At 30.1% G+C, this 24790-nt stretch overlaps 1 protein-coding gene across 1 annotated transcript in view; it reads left to right on the top strand.

Moving 5' to 3' along the window:
* Window positions 1-24790, top strand: part of LOC118197733 (serine/threonine-protein kinase STK11-like) — a 44933-nt gene that overhangs the window by 10076 nt on the left and 10067 nt on the right. The window contains exons 3-8 of the mRNA XM_085818029.1: window positions 1369-1501; window positions 4543-4679; window positions 5519-5646; window positions 8428-8485; window positions 10073-10245; window positions 18694-18890. Coding sequence (XP_085674155.1) covers window positions 1369-1501; window positions 4543-4679; window positions 5519-5646; window positions 8428-8485; window positions 10073-10245; window positions 18694-18824 — 760 coding nt within the window. The 3' untranslated portion in view covers window positions 18825-18890. The remainder of the gene's footprint in view (window positions 1-1368; window positions 1502-4542; window positions 4680-5518; window positions 5647-8427; window positions 8486-10072; window positions 10246-18693; window positions 18891-24790) is intronic.

Genomic DNA, 24790 nt, shown 5'->3' with positions numbered 1-24790 from the left:
ATAGCTCTTTCAGGAGAAGAGAAGACCTTTCACATCGCAGCAAGTAATACCGTCCCTTTTGGGCGAGTCCATGTGTTTTGGCAGAATGCCAACCAGGGTTGTGCTTGAGACGGTCAAACTATAAAAAAGCACTTTCCTCCTTCCCCCCCCCCTCTAGGTCCACCCCCCCCCCGACAGTTGTTTTTTTTATAAAGATAGTGATTTGTTTTTTGCTTGAAAAAATGAGAGAATTGCATAAACTTGGCATCAGCCAAAGTAGACACAATGCACATAACTGGATTGCTATTTAAATGCTTTTGGTGACATCACAGATTGCCACATAACTATTTTAGCAGCATACTGCTTTGCCTCTTGAATACTTTTTGATGAGGATGCAGATAATTCAAATGTGTCCTGTAGTATTATCTATTATTAGTAATATTAACTTTAATGTAATTTCAATTGCAGTAGACAAAGTTTCTTTCAGAAAAAAAAAGTAAAGATTTATGTTAAAGTGTATGAAAAATGAAATGGATATCAAAATTAAATTGCTTGTTTAAATCAGCTTTAGTTGACATGTATGGCTTTATGTAATAATCTTAGATTTATATAATTTTTCTTTTCATTTTATCTCAATTTTTTATGTTGCATGAAACAGATATTAAAATTTATAGAGTGATGTATTTTGCAATCCATATATCTAAAATATTTGCAAAACAAATTTTGAATATCTTGTCATTTTACTGCATCGCAAAAAATTACTGTGGCCCTTGAGCATAACGTGCATTTGAATTGCATGTTTGCACTTGTGCAAGAATTTTTTGATAAATAAATTAAGATTTTTTTTATATCTGAAATAAATTGAAAGTGGATAAACCATTTAGCTTAAAAATGTGATTGAGAAAAATACTAAAATTTAGGCATATTGTGTATGCATGAATTTTGCATTCATTCGTACACAATGTGATGATATACCTGTTTTATTTGCTACCATACAGACAAATCTGCTACAGAAACTTTTTATTTTTAGTGTCTAGTGTTAATAATGTGGTAATATAAAGAACTATATCCATCAAATCACCATTTATGTAGGCACTGAGCAAGAGCCATGCATATAAAGCATTTCTTTTCCTCCAATTTATTTTATCACAAAAGTAAAATATTTTATACATGTATCTTATGTACTGATTGATTATTCATGTTAACAGTAAAGCTTATTTCAACAGTAAGCCATTTACAGTTAAGTTTTTGGGTAAATCAAAAGTTATGTGTAGGTTAATCTTAGCAAGAAGGATAGTGCCCTAATATTTATGTTGTTAAAAGAGTCAGCTACATTTTCTAATGATGATGATGATCACTAACAAATACTTTTATTGCCTTAATTTTTAGGTATTTTTGTCAATTGTTGGATGGCTTAGAGTATTTACATAGCCAAGGAATAATTCATAAGGATATTAAGCCTGGAAATCTTCTTTTAACCACATGCAAAACTCTTAAAATATCAGATCTGGGTGTAGCTGAAGTAAGATTCCCTTTTTACACTGCATCCCTTTTTATTTGCTGCAATGTTCTATATTGTATTGAAAATAACAAACATACTAAAAGTTAGTGAATGGAGAAATGTTCTAACAAGTATTTTTGTGTTTTGTCATAGTCATTTTTTAGCAGGTTTAGGAAATAAATCAAATCATGCTTCCCATTGCCTTCATGGCCATCTCGCCTCGTATAATTTTATACAGTAATGAATAAGCATGGGCAGATATTTTTTTCATCTATTTAATCATCCAGTGGGCATGCTAAAAATATTACACAAACACTTACTAGAGATTTTTTTGTTATAAAATGCATTATAATAAGATTTGTTTTTCCTATATTTACTAACATGATAATATCAAGAATTTAAAACATCATAAAGAATGTTGCTATGTATTTAAATAACTTTTTGCAAGTTTTCTTTTGTATGGTATTTTATGCTGTTTAAAATGTTTGGGCTTTTGTGGTTAAAAGCCTAACATCTTGCTTAAATGTGCTATAGTGCTCATTTTGAATATTTGTTTCATTTTCAATTGGTTCAGTTGTTCTTCATAGTTTTAATAGTTGACTAATTTCTTCATTTGCTGGCCATTATGTTTTGTCCTGTTTCCAAGAGTAAAGTATGTTGAAAAATGTAGATTTCTAATTTATTATCCACATATAAACTGAAAGTATTGCAGATTCTAAGAACTTATTCATAAAAAGATAAAAATAAATAATCTTTTAATAAATAAGAAAGTTGCAAGAGAAAAAATGTAAAAGTTAAAAGAAATTATATTTGAGTTCAAACTGTGGCCTTTGACGCTTATTAGAATAACAAAAAAAAAAAAAAAAAGTGTTCATCTGATTTTATAAAAAGGCACATAGTGCATAGAATGCACCAACAGCTTGTAACACTTTTATCCATTTAGAAAACAAAATAAAACTTTTGAGACTCTAAATTGAATAAAAGCTTTCATGGGAAATAAAGTTAATTTAGGCAATAAAGTATTTTATAACCATATGTATCACCATATATCATGAAAAATATCAAATAGCAGATAAAATATACCGGCATGCCCTTCTCAAGAATTAAAACTCCATTACTGATTAAAAAAATATAATTTTATTTCTTCAAAAAAAAAATTAAATTTTTGACACATGCTAAAATAGTTTGTAGAAATTTCAGTGAAATAAATGTCTGTATGTGATTGATTTATTGGATATTTCTGATGAATCAGACTTGTCATTGACTGCAGTGCCCAATAACCTGAATAATGAACTTGACTTATTCATAATTTAGACTTTTTTTGGTGGGGTAGAGTCTTCTGATATGAAAATATGTAGTGTTTCTTTCATTAGTTTTAAGTATGTTCAGTCTATTCAGTGTATCAGTATTGAAAGTGGTTACCTCATTTTTGTATTTGACAACTGTGTATTCATATTTGTGAACATGTAAATAAGTTGAGTGTGGCTGATGTCTTCAATTTTTGGTATTTCCTTTTGTTTGTTGAGTCATACTTGTTTATTTTCATGTTGTTGTTGTTTTTTTTTTTTTTTTTTCATACTTTGTGAGAAATCTGGGAAACAGATATAGAAACCTTAGTATTCATAGCCATTTGGAGAGACTGTTGTCCCTGAAGAAACTTGTTATAACTGCCATTTTTTTTAAACATCATAGATGGTGAACGCAGATGTGTAGTGCAATATTAATAACACATTTTGCAATAATTTTTCGCATTGCTGACTTGTAATATGGTTACTTCATTCCCTCAGAAACCCTATGAGACATGATTAAAAAAAAGAAATTTATGGAGATAAAATATAGTGACTGACCACAGTTGCCTTGTATATTGCACATGTAGCAAATTATAATTCAGACTCTTTAAAATGGCAACAGCATTTTTTAAGACAATGTTCAGTAGTAAAAGCATCTTTCACATTTTAGAAATTATCAACAGAGATCAATATCTAACTAGAGGATCTGAGAATTTACATGAATTGAGGCAACTTGAACAAGGCACCTCAAACTGATTGAATAATGCAGCCTCACCATCTATGAAATTACTTGGTTTTCGGTGGAGAAGGAGTAGAAAAAATTATCTATGGTGATGTTTATTTGGATATTCTTCAGCATTATGCCATTTCTTAGATACCAGCAATATTAAAATAGATGGAGAATCTTTCTGTTATGCTATCCTTTTAAAAGTACGTTTAGACCAGTGCTTTGTTAAGATTAATAGGATATGATACACTTCATATGGTCTCCTCCTGGTCTCCATATTTAACTTCTGTTGGTGCAATTTTTTTTTTTTTTTTTTTTTTTTTTTTTTTTTTTTTAAGATACATTTTAGATGATGATGTCCATCAAACATCAGTATCGTGATTTTTATATATTGTTATATCAAGTTTTATGTTTTATGTATGTCTCATGCTTTTTGTTTATCTCAAGACAAGCACAAGATTGTATATCAATAATTCTAAAGGTATTGTGTTTTTAAATATTTTTTTATTTTACTATTGGTTGGGATCTGATGGATTTATTATGTAAAATCAGCTTCTAGAAGTATAACTCCATAAATGCTAGAAAACATATATGATGGAATACTGAAGATTATTTGTATGTTTGCTCCACTACAAAAGCTAACTACATAGAGATGTATTAATATCATAAAAAATTTTTTTCATGTACTGTAAAGTTTAAATTTCTTGTGGTTTTAATTATCATCAGTTTACTGTAGTGGACCATAGTAAATAATTCAGCTTATTTGACTGTATTCATGATGAGAAGTGTTGCTTTTATTTCAGACCTTCCTTCCCAAAGAAAGCATTTTATTCAGCTCTGTCACTTGGAAAATGGTGGTTGTTTGAAACCTCATATTTTTTAATGATCATAGTAAATAAAATTCTGAATTTAATAAATTCTTATGCATGTAATATTATAGTTAAATATCAATAAGATTGTACAAAACCATATATTTGTCTAGCAGTTTAAAAATGAAGGACACATTTTATCCTTTAATTAAATATATATATTTTATTTTTTTGAAGGCATTAGATCGATTTGCCAAAGATGATATTTGTTATACAAGTCAAGGATCTCCTGCTTTTCAGCCACCAGAAATTGCTATTGGTTTGGAAAGCTTCTCTGGTTTTAAAGTAGATATATGGTCATCTGGTGTTACATTGTAAGAAACTTATGTTTTTAATACTTCTATAAATATTTTTTAACCTTTTTTAGTATGTGTTATAGCATAAAATATTTAAGTACATAAATTAGAAGTCACAAACCATCTTATATGTGCTGTTTTGTGTTCAGAAAAGTTAAGTCTCAAGAAAATAAAAATTTGTGACTCTTGTACTGGGCAATGGTACTTGTACTGTTGTGTTATTTTAGTAGAAGTAAAATGAATCAGAAGCATATTCATCAGTCTACAATTACATTTAAAAAATGTTATTTCAGTAAATTACAAATCATTATTTAAAAGAAAATTGAGCATTTTTTTTATTCATGAACAGTCTTTTAGAAAGGATAAATTACATGATATACCTCAATGCACACTGCAGAAAAACTGTTATTTAAGAAAGAATATTTATTGTAAAATAAGCTATTAACTTGTTTAGGCTTTTCCTTAAAAAATAATTTTGTTTCTCCACACAGTTAACATGAGATCATTTGAATCTTTGGATCCTAACCTAAGAAATCGTTAAACATTTTTTCCAAAAACTATGGAAAAACAATTTTACTGATGCCCAGCATAAAATTCAGAAGAAAAATGTGTTTTAGATGACAAAGAATCGCAATAGCTCACGAGCCACAGTATGGCCATGTCTGCTATATATAAATCTAATATTCGCGTTTTCAAAATATGGAAAACGCAAGTTAAATTTCGGCAATAGGTCCAGTAGAACGGGAGATATAGAATTGTCCCATTTATTTTGTGTACAAGGTTAATAAAGAAAATATTGTATTATTAATTAAATATAAGAAATTTAAATATTTTTATTTTATTTTTTATTTCTTTAGGTATAATTTTACTACTGGAAGATATCCATTTGAAGGTGATAATATTTATAAATTATTCGAAAACATCGGTAAAGGAGAATTTGAAGTTCCTGAAGATCTAGATCCACTTTTACAAGATTTGCTTCTAGGTATTTTTATGAGATATTCCTTCTGCAATATAGAGTCTTATTCTAGAAAATGTTCACTTATTAAGAATATATCAAAACATTTCAACACAAAGGTTACTGGGCTTATTACTAAAAATAATAGGGTAGCTAAATGCTTAACTGATGTATTCTTTAGTTACAGATTTGAATCAAATGTTTTTATATGTTTGAATTTATTTTGATTTTTTACTGAGCTTATATTGTGCTTTCCAAATCAATTTATCTGATTATTATCAAATATGCTGAAAGTTGCTGGCAACAAGTGGCAGAATAAATAAAATATGTCTGTATTAATTAATTTATGGTGTCATTTAAGTATGAAAAAGAAATCATCAAAAACAGTTTAAAAAAACTTTTAAAAAACAAATATGCTGAATAGTTGTAAAAATGAAATTTAAAAATATATGATAATAGTCTATAAATGATGATATTATATTAAGATTATAGTAATTAATGTATGAGATTATGGGTTGGGGTTATGAAACAAAAATATACTGCTTGCCATTAAAATTGCTACACAATGAAGGTGGCATTTTAACAATAATCATAAACTGCATTTAAGGTGTTACATATTGGGATATGAAAATGATTAGCATTCCAGTACATGAGCACAAAGCAGGTATGAATAATGCTTTTTACATTATTAATGGGAAGATTGCATAGTGGTTTCTCATTTGGGAATCTCATTTAAATGTTGGTTGTTTGAGGTTGTATTATGCCTTATATTAGGAGAAACTTATCAGCACTGCTCAGAATTTGGCCATGGCAGGATCATGATAAATGTGGTTAAATGTTATACGAGATTGGTTAAGATCCCATGACTATCAAGCAAATATGAAATTGATCGTTTAAAGAGGGCTATAATGAGTGCCATGAAGGATCTCGATGGCTCTGGCCACTAACACCTGAGAGGACAGACATGTTTTCTTGGCCTTGTTGGATTGTACAGCCATGTCATGTATCCTGAGTGAGGACCTGGCTGTGCATAGGATGACAAGTGTCTGCACCAATAGTGTGACAATGCCTGCAACACCACAAACTGTGAACATTGTGATCATTGTTGCGGCTTCCCTTGATGCTGCAGCAGAGACAAGCCATGTCTACAGTGAATGACAACATTAGACACAGATATGGCACCATTTCATCTTTTCAGACAAATTCCATTTCTGCATACAGCATCGTAATGGACATAAGTAACTGTGGATGCATTCAGGAAAATAAACATTGCCAGCTTGCAATTGTTCTCATTATATGAACCTGGCGTACTGGTATGGGATGTCACTGGATACAAATGCCAGTAACTTCTTATTTTTAAAGCCAATTTTGTGAACAACCATCATTATATTTTTGACATATTGAGGCTTATGGCCATACCCTATTTTCGAAGCCTGCATGATACCATCTTTCAACAAACACAAAAGGTGAGTTATTGCCTGTCTAGCACATTCTCCAGATTTCTCACCCTTTGAGAACATCTAGTCTGGGTTGTCGAGAGACTGGCATGTCAGCATAAGCCAAACGCTATGATTGATGAACTCTAGCATAGAGTTGAAGTTGCGTGGAATGAAGTACCCCTATCTGCTGAGGTCGGCTCAATACCTAACCATATTACAGCTGTAGTTATTGCCAGAGGTGGCAGCAGTGTTTGCTGAATTCTGCTTCTGGGTTATACCTTCCTCCCATTATACTATATATGTACGATAAACAAGATTCTTTCACATTTGCAGTGGTACACTTAATGGTGAAAATGGACAGATGACAGTGATTTTTCAGACAAATCAAGCCTCTGCCGACTGTACCACAGTGGTCGGATTCGAGTTTGGAGACTGGAGAGCGGCTGCTCGACTGTTATGTTATATAGCATCATACTGGTCCTGCACCCGGTGTTATAGTGTTGGGTGGTGTTGGATTCCTCTCTCGCACCTCCTAGTATGCAGTATTGGTGCACTTATGAGCTAACACTGTATCTCGGAGGTTTTGCAGTCTGTTCTTCCTTTCAGGGTTTGCCTGTGGCAACATTTCAAGAGGACAGTGTATGACCGCTCATTGCACACAGTATTCAAGCTTTCTTCTTAGCCCATTATATTACATTGTTACTCTGGCCTGCCCATTCTCCAGATCTATTGCACATCAAACATATCTGGTCAATGATTGAAGAGTGCCTAGCTTGACATGCCACATCCGCAGATACCAGATGAACTTTCGCTTCATGTGGAGGTAACACGGGCTGCCATTCTGCCACTCATCCAAAGCCTGCCTTCTTTTACTTAGTGCTGCAGGATGTAGCTGCAGTTATTGACTAACGAGGAAGCAACACTCATTACTGATTTCCTTGTCTTCCTCACCTCAAAGAAGGCTGTATTTCAAAATAAATTAATATTAATACTATCTATAATCTCTGAAATAAATTTGGCTTTGGTATCTCTGGTTCTTCTTTGTGTTGCATTTTAGATCGCCAGCAGTGTAAGAAAATATTCATAGCCCTTCTGAGAAATTTATGATTTTGAGGCCACACATGGCTGCTTGGAAGGTTAACTAATTAAAGTACATGGTAAAAAGTTAAGTGCATTTAACACAAAATTGTATATTACTTTTGTATTGTTTGATGCTGTATGTATTGAGTTTTTTTTTTAATAAAAAAAGTATTATAAGTTGGATATTTCTTGCTAGTAAAACAAAATTAAGAGATTTCTACTTCATATCAGTATTTATACATTGTTATCTGAAATACATAAGATATAATTTTTTTTTCATTTTTCATAGGTATGCTTCGTAAAGATCCTAAAGAAAGGTTTACATTAAAACTTATCAGAGAACATGAGTAAGTAAAACATTTTTTATGTACAGTGCAAAGTCCGAAATCCGGACTCGCCGGGACTTCGGCGATTCCGGATTTGGGATTTTTTCGGATATTAGATCATCAATTTAAATCTGGTAAGATGGCATGCAGAAATTATACAATTAAAATATGAAATTGTAATTTATGAAATAAAGAACAATTATGATCTAAAGGGTATCAAAATTTACAAAAAAAAAAAGCTTAATATTTATTTGTTTACTTTATTAAACATTTCTTTCAATGTAAGTTGTTTAAGTTGTTTCCACAAAAAATTCAAAAAGTTCCTTTTCCTTTTTTCTTATGTCATATACAGTTGACTTTCCAATGCCATTCTCCTCCGATAATTTTAAGACAGATATGCCTTTATATCCATTTTTTGCAGCAATTCCACTTTTTGCGTAATAGACATCGAAACATGGTTTTGCTTTGTAGATCCTTTGGCAGCTCCAGAATTGGAAACTCTTTTCGACATAATCAAAAGTTCAAGCTTAGTTTTTATAAAATTGCTGTAATAATAAGTCTACAAAAAATAATAAGCTGGATCAAACTAGAAGATTAGAGAGCAGCGCAGTCCGCTTCATTAACTGAAATGCCTTAGAATCAGTAAAGATAATTTTAGCCTAGCGTAATAGCGTCCGTTATACATTATTGGCTGTGTACCACAAGATTGGCGACAAAAGCCAAGTTGTTTCGCTAAATTTTGTCTTGCTCCTATTGTGTACTGAATTAAGCCTGAATTGTATTAGTTATTTACTATACTTAATGTGAATTAATTTCTAGTAATGCATAGGCATGTGAAGGGCATGCATATGTAAAGCTAAGCTGCTATTGGTTGTCTTTGGGGTGTCAGTTCCATTTGTATCCAGCATTATGTAAGAGTAATATGACATTAGAATGTTTTTGAATTTAGGAGAAAAATGAACAAACATATAAGGGTTAATTTAGAGGTTGCCAATTATTATTACTTTCTTAATGTAGCAATCATATTTTATACTTATATATATAATCCTGTGTATATATATATATATATACACATACACGATGGTCTGTTCCATAGTTATATTGTGAAAGTGAAACTTCCTTTCCTTTCCAGAAAGGGTTAAAAACATGGAAGTTTGGAATTTATCTTTCTGGAAGCTTGGCATCTGAAATTTCACCTTTGGAAATTTGCCTGTCATACTGAGGCGTTTATAAAAGCATGTATACAAAGCCTTTATTACAACAAAGGGAAAGCACACATAAGAATACCTATATTGTCACTTTGCTCCTTGACTAGAAAATTCCTATAGTAAAACTTTTTTTTTTTTTTTTTTAACAGACTATTTTGGACTTGTGGATTTCAACTGTTATGATCCAATTTATTAGTTCATGAGTTTTATCATTTTCATTAAATTTTTAAGTTAAAATTTTAATTAAAAAACTTTAATTTTTCAAAAACAGAAAATAAAATAACTTGAAAAATTCTGAATGTTTGGCATTGCGAGTATTAAGATGAATATAAATTTTATGTCATCAAAACTCATGCTGTAAAATAAATTTTCTATAATTATGTTTCTTATACTTTTTCAGCTGGGTTAAAAAGAAATATTCAGATAATGAAGAATACCCTTGTATTCCTTTGAATAGTGAAGATGAATTTTGTAGCATGAGTGTTTTACCATATCTTCAAGATCTTCATTATTCCCAACAAGATGACGAGGACAGTGATTCTCAAGAATTTATTACAGAACATGATCTTCAAGGTAAATGTCTTTAAATTCATTTTTATTAGAACATTTTTAAAAGAAAATCTAAAACAGAAAAAAAAGGAAAAACACAGTAAATTAGGCATAAATATTCCCCCTTCCTTAAAAGAACAGCATTTTATGTATATTATTTCTAGTAGATTTGTTTCATAGTATCAAGATTACTCTTTACAAATTGAAAATTGTCTGGGGAATTGTTAAATAAAATTTTCTTCCATGAACATTAATAATCTTAAAGACCACTACATGTATTGCCACCAAACTAACTATTTTTAGTGTTTAGGATTCAACTTAAGTTACTCAGTTACTAATGAATAATTTTTAAGTCCTTCATGTGTATGTTATTGAGCAAAGAAGGAGCACTTATTAATTTATAAGTATATTTCTGTTTTTCATTTAGCTCTTCCTGCTTTTTTATGATACCAGTATATGTAAAATTTATGAACATGGTTCACTATAATAAAATTCGTTACATATCACAAGAGATCCTAAATAAAAGTAAACATATTTGGCAATAAATGCTTCAAAGAGAGTTAAAAATAAACAATCTGCTTGTGAATACAAAATACAGTCAAAAGAAAGTTTTTAATAATTAATACAGGGTTTGTACATTCCCTAAGAGTCCTTAAAAGTCCTCAGGTTTTCTGGTCTGTAAAAGTCCTTAATTTCAACTAAATTCAGGAGAAGGTCCTTAATTTTAATCATCTGAAATTGTTTTTACGACTGCCATTTTCAGGAATTAGCATTTTGGACAAATATTTTTTGGCGATTCATTGAAAAATATAGTTATCTTTTGAATGGGTGAATAGGTTCCATAGATTATAATTTGTTCCTGTTTCTAATATAAACGGTGGAATACTCAAGTTTCTGAGCAAGAAGTGAACCATAAGCATTTTGAAATTATTTCATTTTTTCTAATGAAGAGCTCTTAAACAGCTTTTCACTATTGGAAATATGAATTCTTTATTAAACAGTTCCAAATTTGGCGATCAGTTTCTAAAGAAAATTTTTAATTCAAAAATATGGGAATTTTTCGACAGTACTGTTTTAAACATTATATCATTAATAGATTTCATTAAAATAATGCTGATATATTGAAATTGTATTTAAGAAATCACAATAAAATGAACCGTTTTTATCTTTTGCTATCATATTCTAAAGTGACATTACATTCCATTTTGACGACTTAATATACAATATTTTGAATCTGAAAAATAAACAAGATAATAAATGCTTAAATGATGCTTTAGCACAGTTTATGAAACAATTCTTAGCAAAAGCAAAATAGCTATAATTAATTAAAAATTCCTTCATTTTGCTTTTTCCATGGTAAGAGTTTTTCCCATATAATTGTATCAAATGTGAATCAGTTTTCTCTATAAGGTTAATTTTACGTTTTTTCCCTCTGATTTTTTTTTTTCAACATATTTCTGGCTTTTTGTTGTTACAGAATTGGTAGGAGTAATTTTTCTTTAGGATTTTGGACATTGCAACTTGGAAAGTTTAGAAGGGTTTGAAGGCAAGATTTATAGACCCACGAATCTAGAAGATTCCAGAAAAATGTCTTCATGGTATTAACACATAATGGATATATTTTGCAGAACATTTGTGATGAACTTTTACTTTCTGGAGAATTTTCGGAAGAACAATGAAAACATAATATTTGAATGTTTTACTTCTGATACTAGAAGTCTTTTTCTTAACATGTTTATCTTCCCTTTGTTTTCTCTACTTTTCACGAGACACAAGCATGAGAAATATCAAAAATAATTCTAATCTTAAACCATGAACAGGCATTTAAAGACTTAGAAAGTCCTCCATGAAGGCATCCCTTCCTTTAGGCAGATAGCCCTCGTGTGCTTTGCCATAACTGAATAATCCAATCCAGGCATTTATAGAAAGGAATTTTCCTATTACTAAAGAAATTGTAAACTGATAATTTAAAAGATTCATCTTATACTATGTCTCAATGCATCATCAGTAGCCTAGCTAGTGTGGGGTAAGGAGGGGGGACATCTGTACCGGAGCGCAGCATCGATGGGGTGCTGAATTGATGTTACAAAATTTTAGAATGAAATGTTTTTCATTCTTGGCATGCAAAAACTTCAGTTGTTCCTGGGAACTGAAAACCCTAGCTACCGCTCTGTGCATCATACACTACGCATTTTTCCACCTGATGCAATCTCTGTGGATCCTAAATTCTGCTGCCTAGTGCCTTCCTAAGTTCTAAAATTTTGCCATTTCTAGATTTTGTTGCTCAGTGCGTAAACTCAGTTTGTTGCTACTAAAGAAATAAAAGTAGCATCTTTTCTTATACATTCTAAATGCATTTAGCTTTTTAGAATAATGGAAATCTAATTAAAATCTAAAAATTCTAAAATGAAGAAGAAATGTATTGAAGAAAGAAACCGAATACATAAAGAGAAAGAAAATTATTCTTCAAAGATATGTGCGGTTATTATTATGTCAATTAAGCAGTTGTTTAGAATTGTTGTTGCCTTTGGTATAATTTTCTGTTTCCTCACCAGAATGAACATTCATGCTGCATTAGTTCTTACCAGCTCTGGTAATTTGTAATTATTAGTCTTTGTGTTATCGCTGCTGATATTTGAATTTGTTACATTATGAATTGTGAGTTTGTTACAATGTGTTACTGAGCCCGCTTAGATTAAAATTAAATCATATAGCCCTTGACTACTAGTCCACATTTTTAGTTTGAATTTGAGTGTTCCTGTTTAATTCAATTACCATAAGCTGTAGTTGATTTTGCTGGCATAAGAACATGCCTTTATATTCTAAGGTCTTTTTAAATAAGAGGTTTATCTAAACCTTTATCTGACTTTGTAGTTACTTTCAGACATAGCGGTAATTTGCTTCATGTCTGTCAGATGTTTGGGACCATTTAACTTTTATCACATCAGTTAAAACCTCATAGGTACCTAGTCGGTAGACTGACAAGTTAGAAGATAAAACATGCAGAAACTAGTGGGAGTATTGGTTTGCATATTGAAACAAATTTCTAATTGTTAGAAAAGATGCTTAAAGAGAAGGAAAATTATATACAATAGCCAGAATGTCTGGAAAGGCTTCATATTAAAAAGATGCACAAATATCGTCTAAGAATGAATGTCATAAATTGCACATATTTAAAACTGTGACATGTTAATAGATTGTGATTTTAATAATGCTTTTTTAACATATATTTTTAAAAAATAAATTTAATAATGGCCATGTAAATCTATAATGACTAAAGGTTATAAGGTTTTGGCAAATAGGAGGAGACACGGAATTTTCATTTGCCCCCGGGCGATGAAAATCTTAGCTATGGATCTGATATGTAGGATGCATTATTATGAAATACAATTTCATCTTTAACAATGTAAAATCAGTTTGAAAACAAAATTAGCTCTCTAAAAGTTGTCACATTAAATTTAGAATATAATTTCTTGAAACATTTATATTTTAGACATTTTCTCCCTCCTTTCTGCATGCCTTCGTGGTGTAACAATTAGCATACTCAGCACATATTCGAGAGGTCCAGGTGAGGGCATTGCTCATTTTTCAAATCTCTTGCTTCAAAAAAAACCTAACAACTCTACAGGGTATCTAACTATCCAATATAGTTATTTGTAACTAACTGGTCACCCTTAAAAGTTATCTCTGCATATTAAACTGAGTTATTGCCTTTCATTAATCTTTACCATAGTTGCAAGATCTAGCACAAAAATGCAAAAATTAATGTAAAACTCAATTCTTTGCATCTAGTGAGACTTTAAATAATACAAAACAGCTTATCACCTCAAGTGTTTTAGTGGCTTATTGGAACCTTAAAATATATTAACTGGGTTACAACTCCAGAAATTCTATACAAAGTTATGACACTAACTACGTCAGACAGGCAGAGCATAACTAACGTTCTTCGAAACTTGTCAACCATGCCTATATTAAGCTTTCAGGTTTGTTTCAATTAGCAGGCCTTTTCTGTAGAAAAGCAGCAGCAGTGGCACCAGCCAGTCTTCTGTAATGAATCATGCTGATTATGATTTTACTTCTCATTTTAACCTATGCCAGTTAACATAAAATCTACCTGCTATTTACTAAAACTAATATTACTAAATATTACTAACTGAGCAAGTATGTGACAAAATGAGACAAAAAAAAAAAAAATCAACATAAAGTTAAGTGTTAGTAAAACACAAAATATCCTTGATATTCTTTCATATATGTCCAACTATTATAAGGGTAAAATATGTTATGCTACCTGATAAATTTTATATAGTTGATTTTATTCTCAAATTTTTTTTTATAATTATGTTTGTTAAATTATGTTTAATAATAATGCATTCTACTTGTGAATCTATTTTATTTTTAGGATGGTATCACAAAAGTGAAGTTCAAGCATAGCTAAAATCTTTAATTGAATTTATTCAGTTCCCGTTTCATGATGGGTCCTTAATTTTTTTCATTAATGGTTCTTAAAAGTACTTAATTTCCATGTGCAGAAATGTGTATGAACCCTGTAATGGGTATTTATTTATATTATAATAATTACTTTATGTTAAAATTAAATACGTACAGTACGAGGTTCAAGATCCAAAATCATGAAAATCTTGGTGATTCAGGATTTCAAAAATTTCCAGATTTTAGATAATGAATTAAAATCTAGTAAGATTACATGTAGAAATTACAAAATAAAAAATGAGAAGGGGTTGTTTGTGAAATAATGAAGCATTTATCATCTTAAAAAAAACCAGAATTTACAAAGAAAAAAAACAAGAAAAAATGCTCAGTGTTATCATTTTTCTTATTTCATTAATATTTGTTTCAGATAATATAATTATTTAAACAATTTCATTTCATGTGTTAATGCTTTTTCTTTCATTTAATACTTATCTTTTTGGGTCAGACTTGTCCGCTCATAACCTTGCAATGCTTCACATAGCATATATTAAAAAATTTCAAAAATTCTTGGTCTTGTAGTTGCATCAATGTTGAAAATGCTAGTGTGAAAAAATTTCCGATATACATTGGCTGATTGATGTATAAAGAGTTTTGTGAGAACAATAAAACAGAGATGTTTACTTTTACTAAAACTTTAATTCTAATAAGTGCTAAAAACCCAACAAAAAGAAACCAGTATTTGCAACATTCTAATCCAAATGTTGGTCCTTGGAATTCACTTATTGTGTATAGGGCTATATAAAACTGAAAAATGTTGCTCTTCTCAAATCATTCAGTGGCCGAAAATGAAAATGTGGTCTGGCAGGTGTTTAAAGCCGCATCCTATAGGATGATTCAATATTATCATGGATAATGATGTTTTGCAATATGGGACGGGGGGAGACTTAAGTTAAATGAAATGACATTTAAGTTGCATGCTTGTTTTGCTTGAGTATCATATTATCTGTTCCTACATTGTGTGGGAAAATGGGCAAATTTTTCAAACTTTTTCTTTTTCGTATGGGAGATGTGAATAAATATCATTTCAATTATTAAAGATCCAAATTTCTAATTTCGTACTAATAATTTAGTGTTTAATTGAATTTTAACATGTATAGGAAATTCTACAATTAATAAAAACTTTAGGTAATATAGCTATTCATCTATATCACATTTTAATTCTAAATTCCATTTTTATATTTTCTGTATCATACATACAGTATAAAGTATGGTATCCGGAATGATCTGAAATCCAGACCTCAAAGCTACCACCAACTTAGTCCAGTGGGGCAATTTGGACTGAAGGACTATGCTTTGGCAATTTGTGTCGAAAACTTTAAAAGGCTGTATCACTTTTCAAACTGTTGCCACCATATATTATCACCGTGGCTTATATTTAAAGAAATTAAATAATGAATAATCTGCATAAATGTATGTATGTTTCTCGCATTGTGATAAAACAATGGTACCTAGACCCATCAAAATTTGAATAACGAAATCTTCCATAGAATATAGGAATGTGGAAGCCCTAATTTGAATTTGAAAATTGTTTTATTATCGATTTAAGATTTTGTAACACTTTTTGATTAAAAAACTAAACGATTTCAAAGTGAGCAATGGCAACATTGTACGAAAAAACATTTTTATCTACAGCATGTGAGACTCTGTATAAAAAATTCTAAAGATATGCTCATTTTAAAATTAATTTGCGATATTGCTGTTGAACTGAATTTTATAGTTTTAGTCTTTAGAACATGATTTTTAATAAATATAATTAACAGTTGAAAATGCCCCTTTAAAAAAAATTTAAAATCTGAAGCCTTTTAAATTCCTCCCCCCCCCCACTTTCTTTTTTTTCTTTTTTTTCCTTTCCTTTTTATGCTTTACACATGTGTATTTGATTTCCCTCCTCCATGCATAATAAAACATATGGAGAGTCCCTATTCTTAATTTCACTTCGTCACTAAATAAAATATCTCATTATTGAAGAAACAATCATTTTAGCATGAATTTGTAATAATTTGGCTTCATTGCTGCGTATCTGCTTGGCATACATCTTAAACTGAAACATTCTACATACATACATCATTGATCTCACACCTACTAATATTTTATATCCCTGACGAATCATTATTTATTATATTTTGGGTTAATCTTTGGATTATGGTAACTTGGCGATTTTTTGGCAAAAATTTGGCGCCCAACCCTGCTACAGCAACCTGCTAGTTTTTGTTTGGACGCCATTTTGTTTTCATGAAGTAAAAGCAATTCCCCCCCCTCAACATTTTCTTCCAACAATCTGCTAGCCGAATTATGCTTATGCTAGAACTTTTATGGAACAAAAGTGCTTAATCCTGACGAAGATTAGGTGCGAAATTGGGAGAAAGTGCAGAATCGCAAACTGTTTGCCGCGTTTTTAAGAATTGCACATACACGGTATCCATATACACGTTGACCTATTTTCACTTAAAAAAACGTCCCAGAATTGCACAAAAGTGGCATTGCGCACACTCTTGACTTTATCCATGTACACTGCTAAAGTACTAGCTAGTAACCTTTATCACCTTACCAAAATGTCGCCCAACTACCTGTTACCATATTCCAAAGATTAGCCATATTTTGTTTTCATCACCACATGTTTATCAACACATGACAACTTGAGTAATGTCTTATGTAGCGATGCCTAAACAATTTTTTTTATGTTAGTAATTGAATAGTAAAGAGTATGGTAACCTTTTATGTTGACATTAAGCTTGGCAATGATTATAGATTCAAGTTAAATGCTCTAAGAAATGTTGGCGAGGAAAAATTTAACAAAAATTTCTTTCCGTATGCTAAAAATAGATTTTGTTAATGATACTTACTCATAGACCAAAATATTACATTTAATGCTATTTGAATTAAGAATAATTTGTTATTCACATAAACCCAGACCTGCGCCAGGACTCGTATAGCCCCACTGGGAGGCAGAATTTAGGGAAGGCAAAGGGAGGCGCTTGGTAGCAGAATTTAGGACTCGTTGAGAATGCATCAGGTGGTAAGGTATCTACTGCTGGCTCTTACTAAGCCTAAAGTATATGTGGAAATTTATTTATTCAGGACTCAGATAAGCCTTAAACATGTGTAAGAAGTAGACATAGGTATAATAAAATTCAGATTTAACTGTCTCAGTGCACGATAGAAGGAAGATAAAATTTAGCAGAACAACTTGTCACCAGTCGCGAATTTCATGATACATCGCCAAATATGTATAGTGAATGATAGCTAAATTACATGATGAGAGCCATGAATTTTAGAGGTTTTTGGATATTGCAAACCAAAGGTGAAGTTTTCCAATTAACGGACTTTGTAAAAAAATGTTGAGAAGCAGTAATAAATGAAGATAATTATAAAAGAAGTTTTTCATTGTGATGACAATGCTCCTCAATTATTAATCAATTAATGGATGGCAAAATCTGTAGTAAGAAAGTGACACAGAGGTTACTGAAAACGAAAAAATTTCGATTGACAAGTTAGTCAGAATTCTTGACACAGCAATTGCAGGACTTCAACAGTGTAACTGATCAAAAAATTGTATCTGTCAACAGAATTAAAGAGAAAGTATTAGCACCAAAAATGGAACAACTTATATTGAAAGAAATGTGTACTAAAATAAACAAATAAATATTAAGCATTTTTTTTTTTTTTTTTTTTCTTAATTTTTACAACCTTGAGATCATAAATGCTTCAATTTTTCATAAATGACATTTTTAATTTCTACATGTCATATTACTAGATTTAAACTGATGATCTAATATCTGAAAAAATCCGGAATTGCGGAAGTCCCGACGAGTCTGGATCTCGGACTTTGTACTGTATTACCTAAAATTTCTTAGTTTTTAAATAGAAATTGACACATTTTATTGTGCATTGGTTTCATCATGTACATTTTTAGAAAGCTTTAAGCATCAGTAGATTATGTCAGTAATATATATATATATATATTTGTTTTGTTTTGTTTCCTAGCTATGAGAAGACAAGATGTTCTACCTCATAGAAATTCTGTTCACCAGCAAACGGGTAGTAAAGTGCGGAGGCAGTTCAAATCCCTAGGCTCACTGGCCTCCAGTCGTTTAACATTTTGTAAACAATCCTGACGTAGGTTCAAAAGTTGTTTGGAATTTGCTGAATGTGGACATTTTGCCTCATGTACAAAAAAATTGGTATGTTTCTGTGATAACATTATAGTGAGTGTTTTTTTTTAAATCTATTTAGGACTTATATCAAAGGAAAGCAAATTAAACATATTTTATTTTCTCATTAACTTGTAATAAACGTATTTCATTGTTCATTTAATGGGTAGTGATAGTTTGCAAGCTGTTAAAATTTTTAATTTCAGTAACTGTTTCACATCTGATATGATTGGTTTTATTATCAGAATGCAGGATTTTATGTATATAACCTGAAAAACATTGTAAAAAAAGCCAAATTTTCGTGATATGAAAGTAAATTATATGTGATGCTTTGGTACCTGAAATTTTGAATGTTTCTTTTTGGAATTGTGAAATTGTGTATCCAAATTTTATATATTTGATAAATGTGTTAATAAATTTTCCTAAACTTTTCTGTGAAATAAAAATTAACACAAGAAGCGTACATCATAGGTATAAATTTTGACTATACTGAGAATTTCATAGTAAGCATTTTTTAGTAATTATTTTGTTTTATAATCAATAATTCAAGAAAAGCATTTTTATTTTATGAATATTTGTATTTAATTTTTAATCACTGCCATATTTTTCTTTCAATTCTATGACTCATATGCTCATGAATTCTTTGAATTTTTTTAAGTATAGATTATAATTTTTACCGCATTTTAATACAGTAATGTTTGCTAAAATTTGCATAACTGATTTTGCTCAATTCTCACATCATTTAATGACCTAATTCCTTCAAACCCTTATGCTTAATGCTAACAAATTGGGGGGGGGAATAGAAAGTAGTGTGAAGTAAAGTTGTAGCTGGCTTTTTAGGAGGGGGACAATATTCTTAATAAATATATGCAAAGTAATTCAAATTGGCTTAGTTAGTGTGTTTCAGGAGTTTTAATCATCAAATTTTTGTGGTGTTTTGAATAGCTTGAAATAGTGATTAAAATTTTAGAATAAATTTGATTTTCATGTAGTTATAACATTTACTAGAACAGTGGTTCTTAACCTTTTTGAGCCGCGACCCAAATTTGAAAAAAATGTTTATGTCGCGACCCAAAAAAAGTCAATATTTTTTCATTGCTTTATTTTAGAGCATATTTGTAAAAACCTTTATGATGACTTATTTAACTTACAAATTTTTTATTTTTTTTATAATAATAAAGTTAAACAAAAGTACTTTTGATCCAAGAAAAATTTAATAAATAATCAAGTGTTTTTAATATTTTTATTGACCAAACTAAATAAATTTAAAACTTTTTAAAAATAATTGAAATTTAATCTTATAATAACATTTTATACGCTTTTAATGAGAACCTTGTGCTTGAATACATTTTGAAAGATCTGCAAACCTGGGTTGAATGCTTGTCAAGGAGCACCTTAAATCTATTTCTGGATTTAACTTGTTCCGGTGGTTGTTTTTGATTACACAGAAAGCCGAAAAACCAGCCTCACACATATATGTTGTTGAAAAGGGCAATAATACTTTTAGGGCTTCTTTAACAATTATTGGCTTTTCGGTTTTTAGATTTAACCAGAAAGCACATAAAGATTGAGTGTTTTTGTAAAAATTGTATCGAAGTGCTTGGTCACTTTGAATTTCTATTAATTGTTCTTGAAATTGATTAATATTAACAAATTCCTCATGCAAATCACTTACATCAAAATCAAATGGCATTCGAACCCAATTATAATAAAAAACATGGTCTGCAGGAAAATACCGATCAAAGTCTGCTATTAGTTTTTCTAAATGATTGATAATAATTTTCTGTATTTCAAAATCTGTGATATTACTATTCTTGTCTTCAACAAGTAAATTAAGAGTCGGAAATGAAGCAAGTTTCTTTACTTCAACCTTATTTCTCCGTAATTTGAGTTTATTTTTAAAACATGTAATTTTTTCAGTTAATTCAATAATAGTATGATTACGTCCTTGCATAGACGTATTTAGATTATTTATTTCAAACAAAATGTCTGCCAAATAAGCAACTTGAGTAATCCACTTCAACTCGGAGAATTTATATGCTAATGGGTGTTTCTTTTCTCTCAAAAAAATTCGACTTCTGTCCGCAATGATAATACTCTTTGAACAACTTTGCCCCGGGACAGCCATCTAACTTCAGAGTAATATAATAAATGTTCATATTCTGCACCAAATTCTGAACACAGTTCGCGGAAAATTCTATAGTTAAGAGCTCTTGATTTTATAAAATTGACTACCGTAACAATTTCATCCAAAACAATACTTAATTCGGGCGATAAATTTTTTGTAGCAATTTTTTGAAGCAAGATTTTGTCTATGTAAAAAGCAATGAACCGATAAAATTTGTGAATTCATTTGTTTTGCTCTTGTCGAAAAACCCTTTTGAGATGCTGTCATGGCAGCTGCACCGTCGGTGCAAATACTGAAACCCTGATTCCAATTTAATCCCTCTTCTTTAAAAAACGAATCGACAATGAGAAATATATCTTCACCTCTAGTTTTTGTTGACATTGATTTGCAAAATAAAAAATCCTCCTGTATATCTGTTAACCCTGGATACTGCACGTAAACCATTAGTTGAGCATCGTTACTTACATCTGTCATTTCATCCAGTTGAATACTAAATAAACCAGCAATTTTTATAGCAGAAATAAGTTGATTCTTAATATCAAACTACATATCATTAATTCGTAAATGAATTGTATCATTTGATAATGGTACCTTTTGTAATTTCTTTGAAATTTCATCTCCGCACATGATACGTGCCATGTCAATGGCAGCAGGTTTTATAAGTTTTTCAGCAATATTATGGGGTTTCTTTTGTCTTGCAATATGCCAAGCCACATAAAAAGAAGCAAGTGTAGCTTGTTTGGTAGAAATTAGAAAACTATTACTACTTGGTGCATCTAAACGCTGTCTTTTTAAATCGGCTTCTTTTCTTTCGAAAAAAGTATGATCTTTTCCCTCAAAGGAAAAATTTTTATGTTTTGCATCAAAATGTCTTTTAAATTTGTTTGGTTTCATCGATTCATTACTTAGTATTTCACTGCACAAGACGCATTGCGGCTTGTTCATTCCTCCATCATAAATGCAAGTAAACCCTAATTCTAAAAATGCTTCCTTGTATTCACATTTTGCCATTTTAGGATGATTACAATTTTACAATACGCACTGCAGCTTGATCACTCCACTTTTAATAAACAGACAAAAATTGTTTCTAAAATGCTTGTATTCACGTTTCATGATTATTACACATTCCACTGTTATTCACAACATAATACACAGAAACGAGTTTTTGACAAAGAACTTGCAGCGGAGTGCAACTTTTTTACGTAAATATCATTAATATGCAGACAGAAATTAACAGAATACAATTTTCCGTTGTTACTTCTTTATTCACACGAGTTAAATCGATAATATCTGCTTACATGTTTACAACCAACGGAAATTCCCCGGTTTCTTAAAAGTCGAAGTAAAAGTAGCTAATTGAAAGCGCTTTTAATTTTTACCAAAAGGTGTCATTACCGGAGAATGACTATGTTACCTACAACCTTATTGTGTCTGCGCGCACGTAAAGCAATGGCGGGAGTATTACCAACACCTCATAGAAGAAAGCTAATAAGACAGAAATTGGATGTCACTTCTAGAAGGCCATTCGCGAAGAGCGGTAAAACCAATGCATTGTTTTAGAGAATAACTTGTATTAGAAAAAAACTCTTCTAGTAGGTGTTGGTATTACTTATTTTTGTATATTAAAAGTTTTTTTTTAATTTGACTTAGCGCGACCCAAAATTGGGTCACGACCCATAGGTTAAGAACCGCTGTACTAGAAGATATATCGCATATGTACGAGTTTAGTTCCACATTGTCATTATATATTATTACTAATGATAAAGTCTAATTGTTATCATAATCAGAATCAGTTTGAAAATTTAATGCTTGCAATTTATTTATTAGTGCATTAACAAATAGTGTAGTACATGTATCTTGCATTATGTCCATGTTGTTAAAATCATTGAAGAGATTTTTTTTGCATAAACAGCATTAATGTTTTTAATAAATTCTATTTTTTCTTAATCTGACTAACGGTCTGTTTCTTTTTTTAAGTCAAATCTTTATTCAGTTTTATTTCAAGTCAGTTTTTTTTTTTTCCAAAAAATAAAAGGGGGAACACCCAAGTGCTTTTATCTTTGTCAAAATTATTGTGTTATTGGACTCTGGGAAGGGGGTTGCAATTCTTCCTGTTTTACCCACCAAATTAAAAAGCTGAAAACTGTAGTATAATAAAAATTTCATCTTATTCAGCATTGTTTATTCAAGTTTTACTTAACTAATTAATTGAGTTTTGTTAAGCTGAAAAATCATAACATTACATTTTCTATGACTTTTAATTCAAAAATGGGCTTTTTGTTAAAACTAAAAGTCATTCTAATATTAAAAATCATTATTTACCAAAATTTAAACAGGTATGCTTGTAATAGTAGATATTGAAATAGTAAAAATATCAAGTAGCTGTTGTTGTATACAAATCTATTATAAGCCAAAAAAAAAAAAAAAAAAATTCAAAACAATTTATTTAAAAGTGGTACTGTTAATTTGCTTATTAAAAGCTGTATATACTGAGAGAAAGAGAGAATTTTATTCAATTTTTATTTACTATAAATAATAAACCTTTAATAAGAAAATTGCTAATGTAATACAAATAACTGAATTTAAATCTTCAAATCTTCACACTTTGTAACCTTAAAATGCCTTATGTGCATATTTTATTCTCACCTACTGAAAAGCAATAATATTTAAACATATTAGAAGATGATTTAACATTAAAAAAAAAAGTATCCTTGAATGAAACTTTTTCATAGTTCATGCCACATTTTTCATTATCACTTCCAAGTTTTCCTTGGATCTGATAACAGTTCATTTTGTTTAAAATTGAATATGTTCTTTAAATTGCCAAAAAAGTCTAAACCTTCTAAAAAATTTTGCTGCAACATACAGAATCATTTACTGTTTTCTCTCTCTGTCTGTTTTATTGAATTATAGCAAACAGTCAAACTGATATAGTGGAGATGGACACACATCCAAATAAATTTTTGTAACTCCTTGAAGAATATGCATTTATGTTCTAAATCCAGAAGGAAGAGAGAGAAAATATACTTAGTTATAACAGAAATAACATACCAAAGAGCAAACATTAAAGATATTATAGCAGCAAGAATCAGCATAAGATTTTGTTGCTGTAATATATGTTAATATAATAATATAATATCTATATAATATATAATATCTATGTTGCTATAATATCTTTAACTAATTTACTTAAATTTAGTATTTGCATGAGCAACTTATTGTATTTCTTATCTAGCATCTTAGTATTATTTAACTACTCTTTGTTTTAAAATGTTTAATGTCATTGAATAGAAGCTTAATAGTATTTTCTTAGATTACATAGCTCTAACTATAAGGTTATTACAATATATATATATAGTTCCAATAATTTATTAAAATATGGTGAAACTTAAAAGCATATGTTCACACAGATAAGAAGTCTCACCCAATATCCCACATTATGACATAGGCAGTCATAGCGTTCATTATGACTCGATAAACAAAATGGTCTTATTTGCAATGAAGGAGTCATATTTTCTATGTCTATCTAGTTCATATAAAAATTGCAATTTGTATAGAATGAATTTTAACTACATTTGCAAAGTTTCACATATCGTAACTATGGAATGAGAAGTTTGACTTGTGCTTCTGTTGATTTTCTTAAGCTGTGTTCAGAGATACTGAAAATACATTTAATTAGTTCTTCAGATATTGAAGGTCACCCATATATATATATATAAATTATATATATAATTTTGCATAAACAAGCCATACTTTACTTCTTGTACTAATCATAAATACATTTTCTGTTTGAGATTAATTT

Source organism: Stegodyphus dumicola, chromosome 6 (genome assembly GCF_044657685.1).
Source record: "Stegodyphus dumicola isolate Sdum_Otavi_A_Nest chromosome 6, ASM4465768v1".
In the NCBI taxonomy this organism is placed as follows: Eukaryota; Metazoa; Arthropoda; class Arachnida; order Araneae; family Eresidae; genus Stegodyphus; species Stegodyphus dumicola.
The sequence above is the reverse complement of the archived record's forward strand: the minus strand, read 5'-3'. Positions and strand labels throughout refer to the sequence as shown.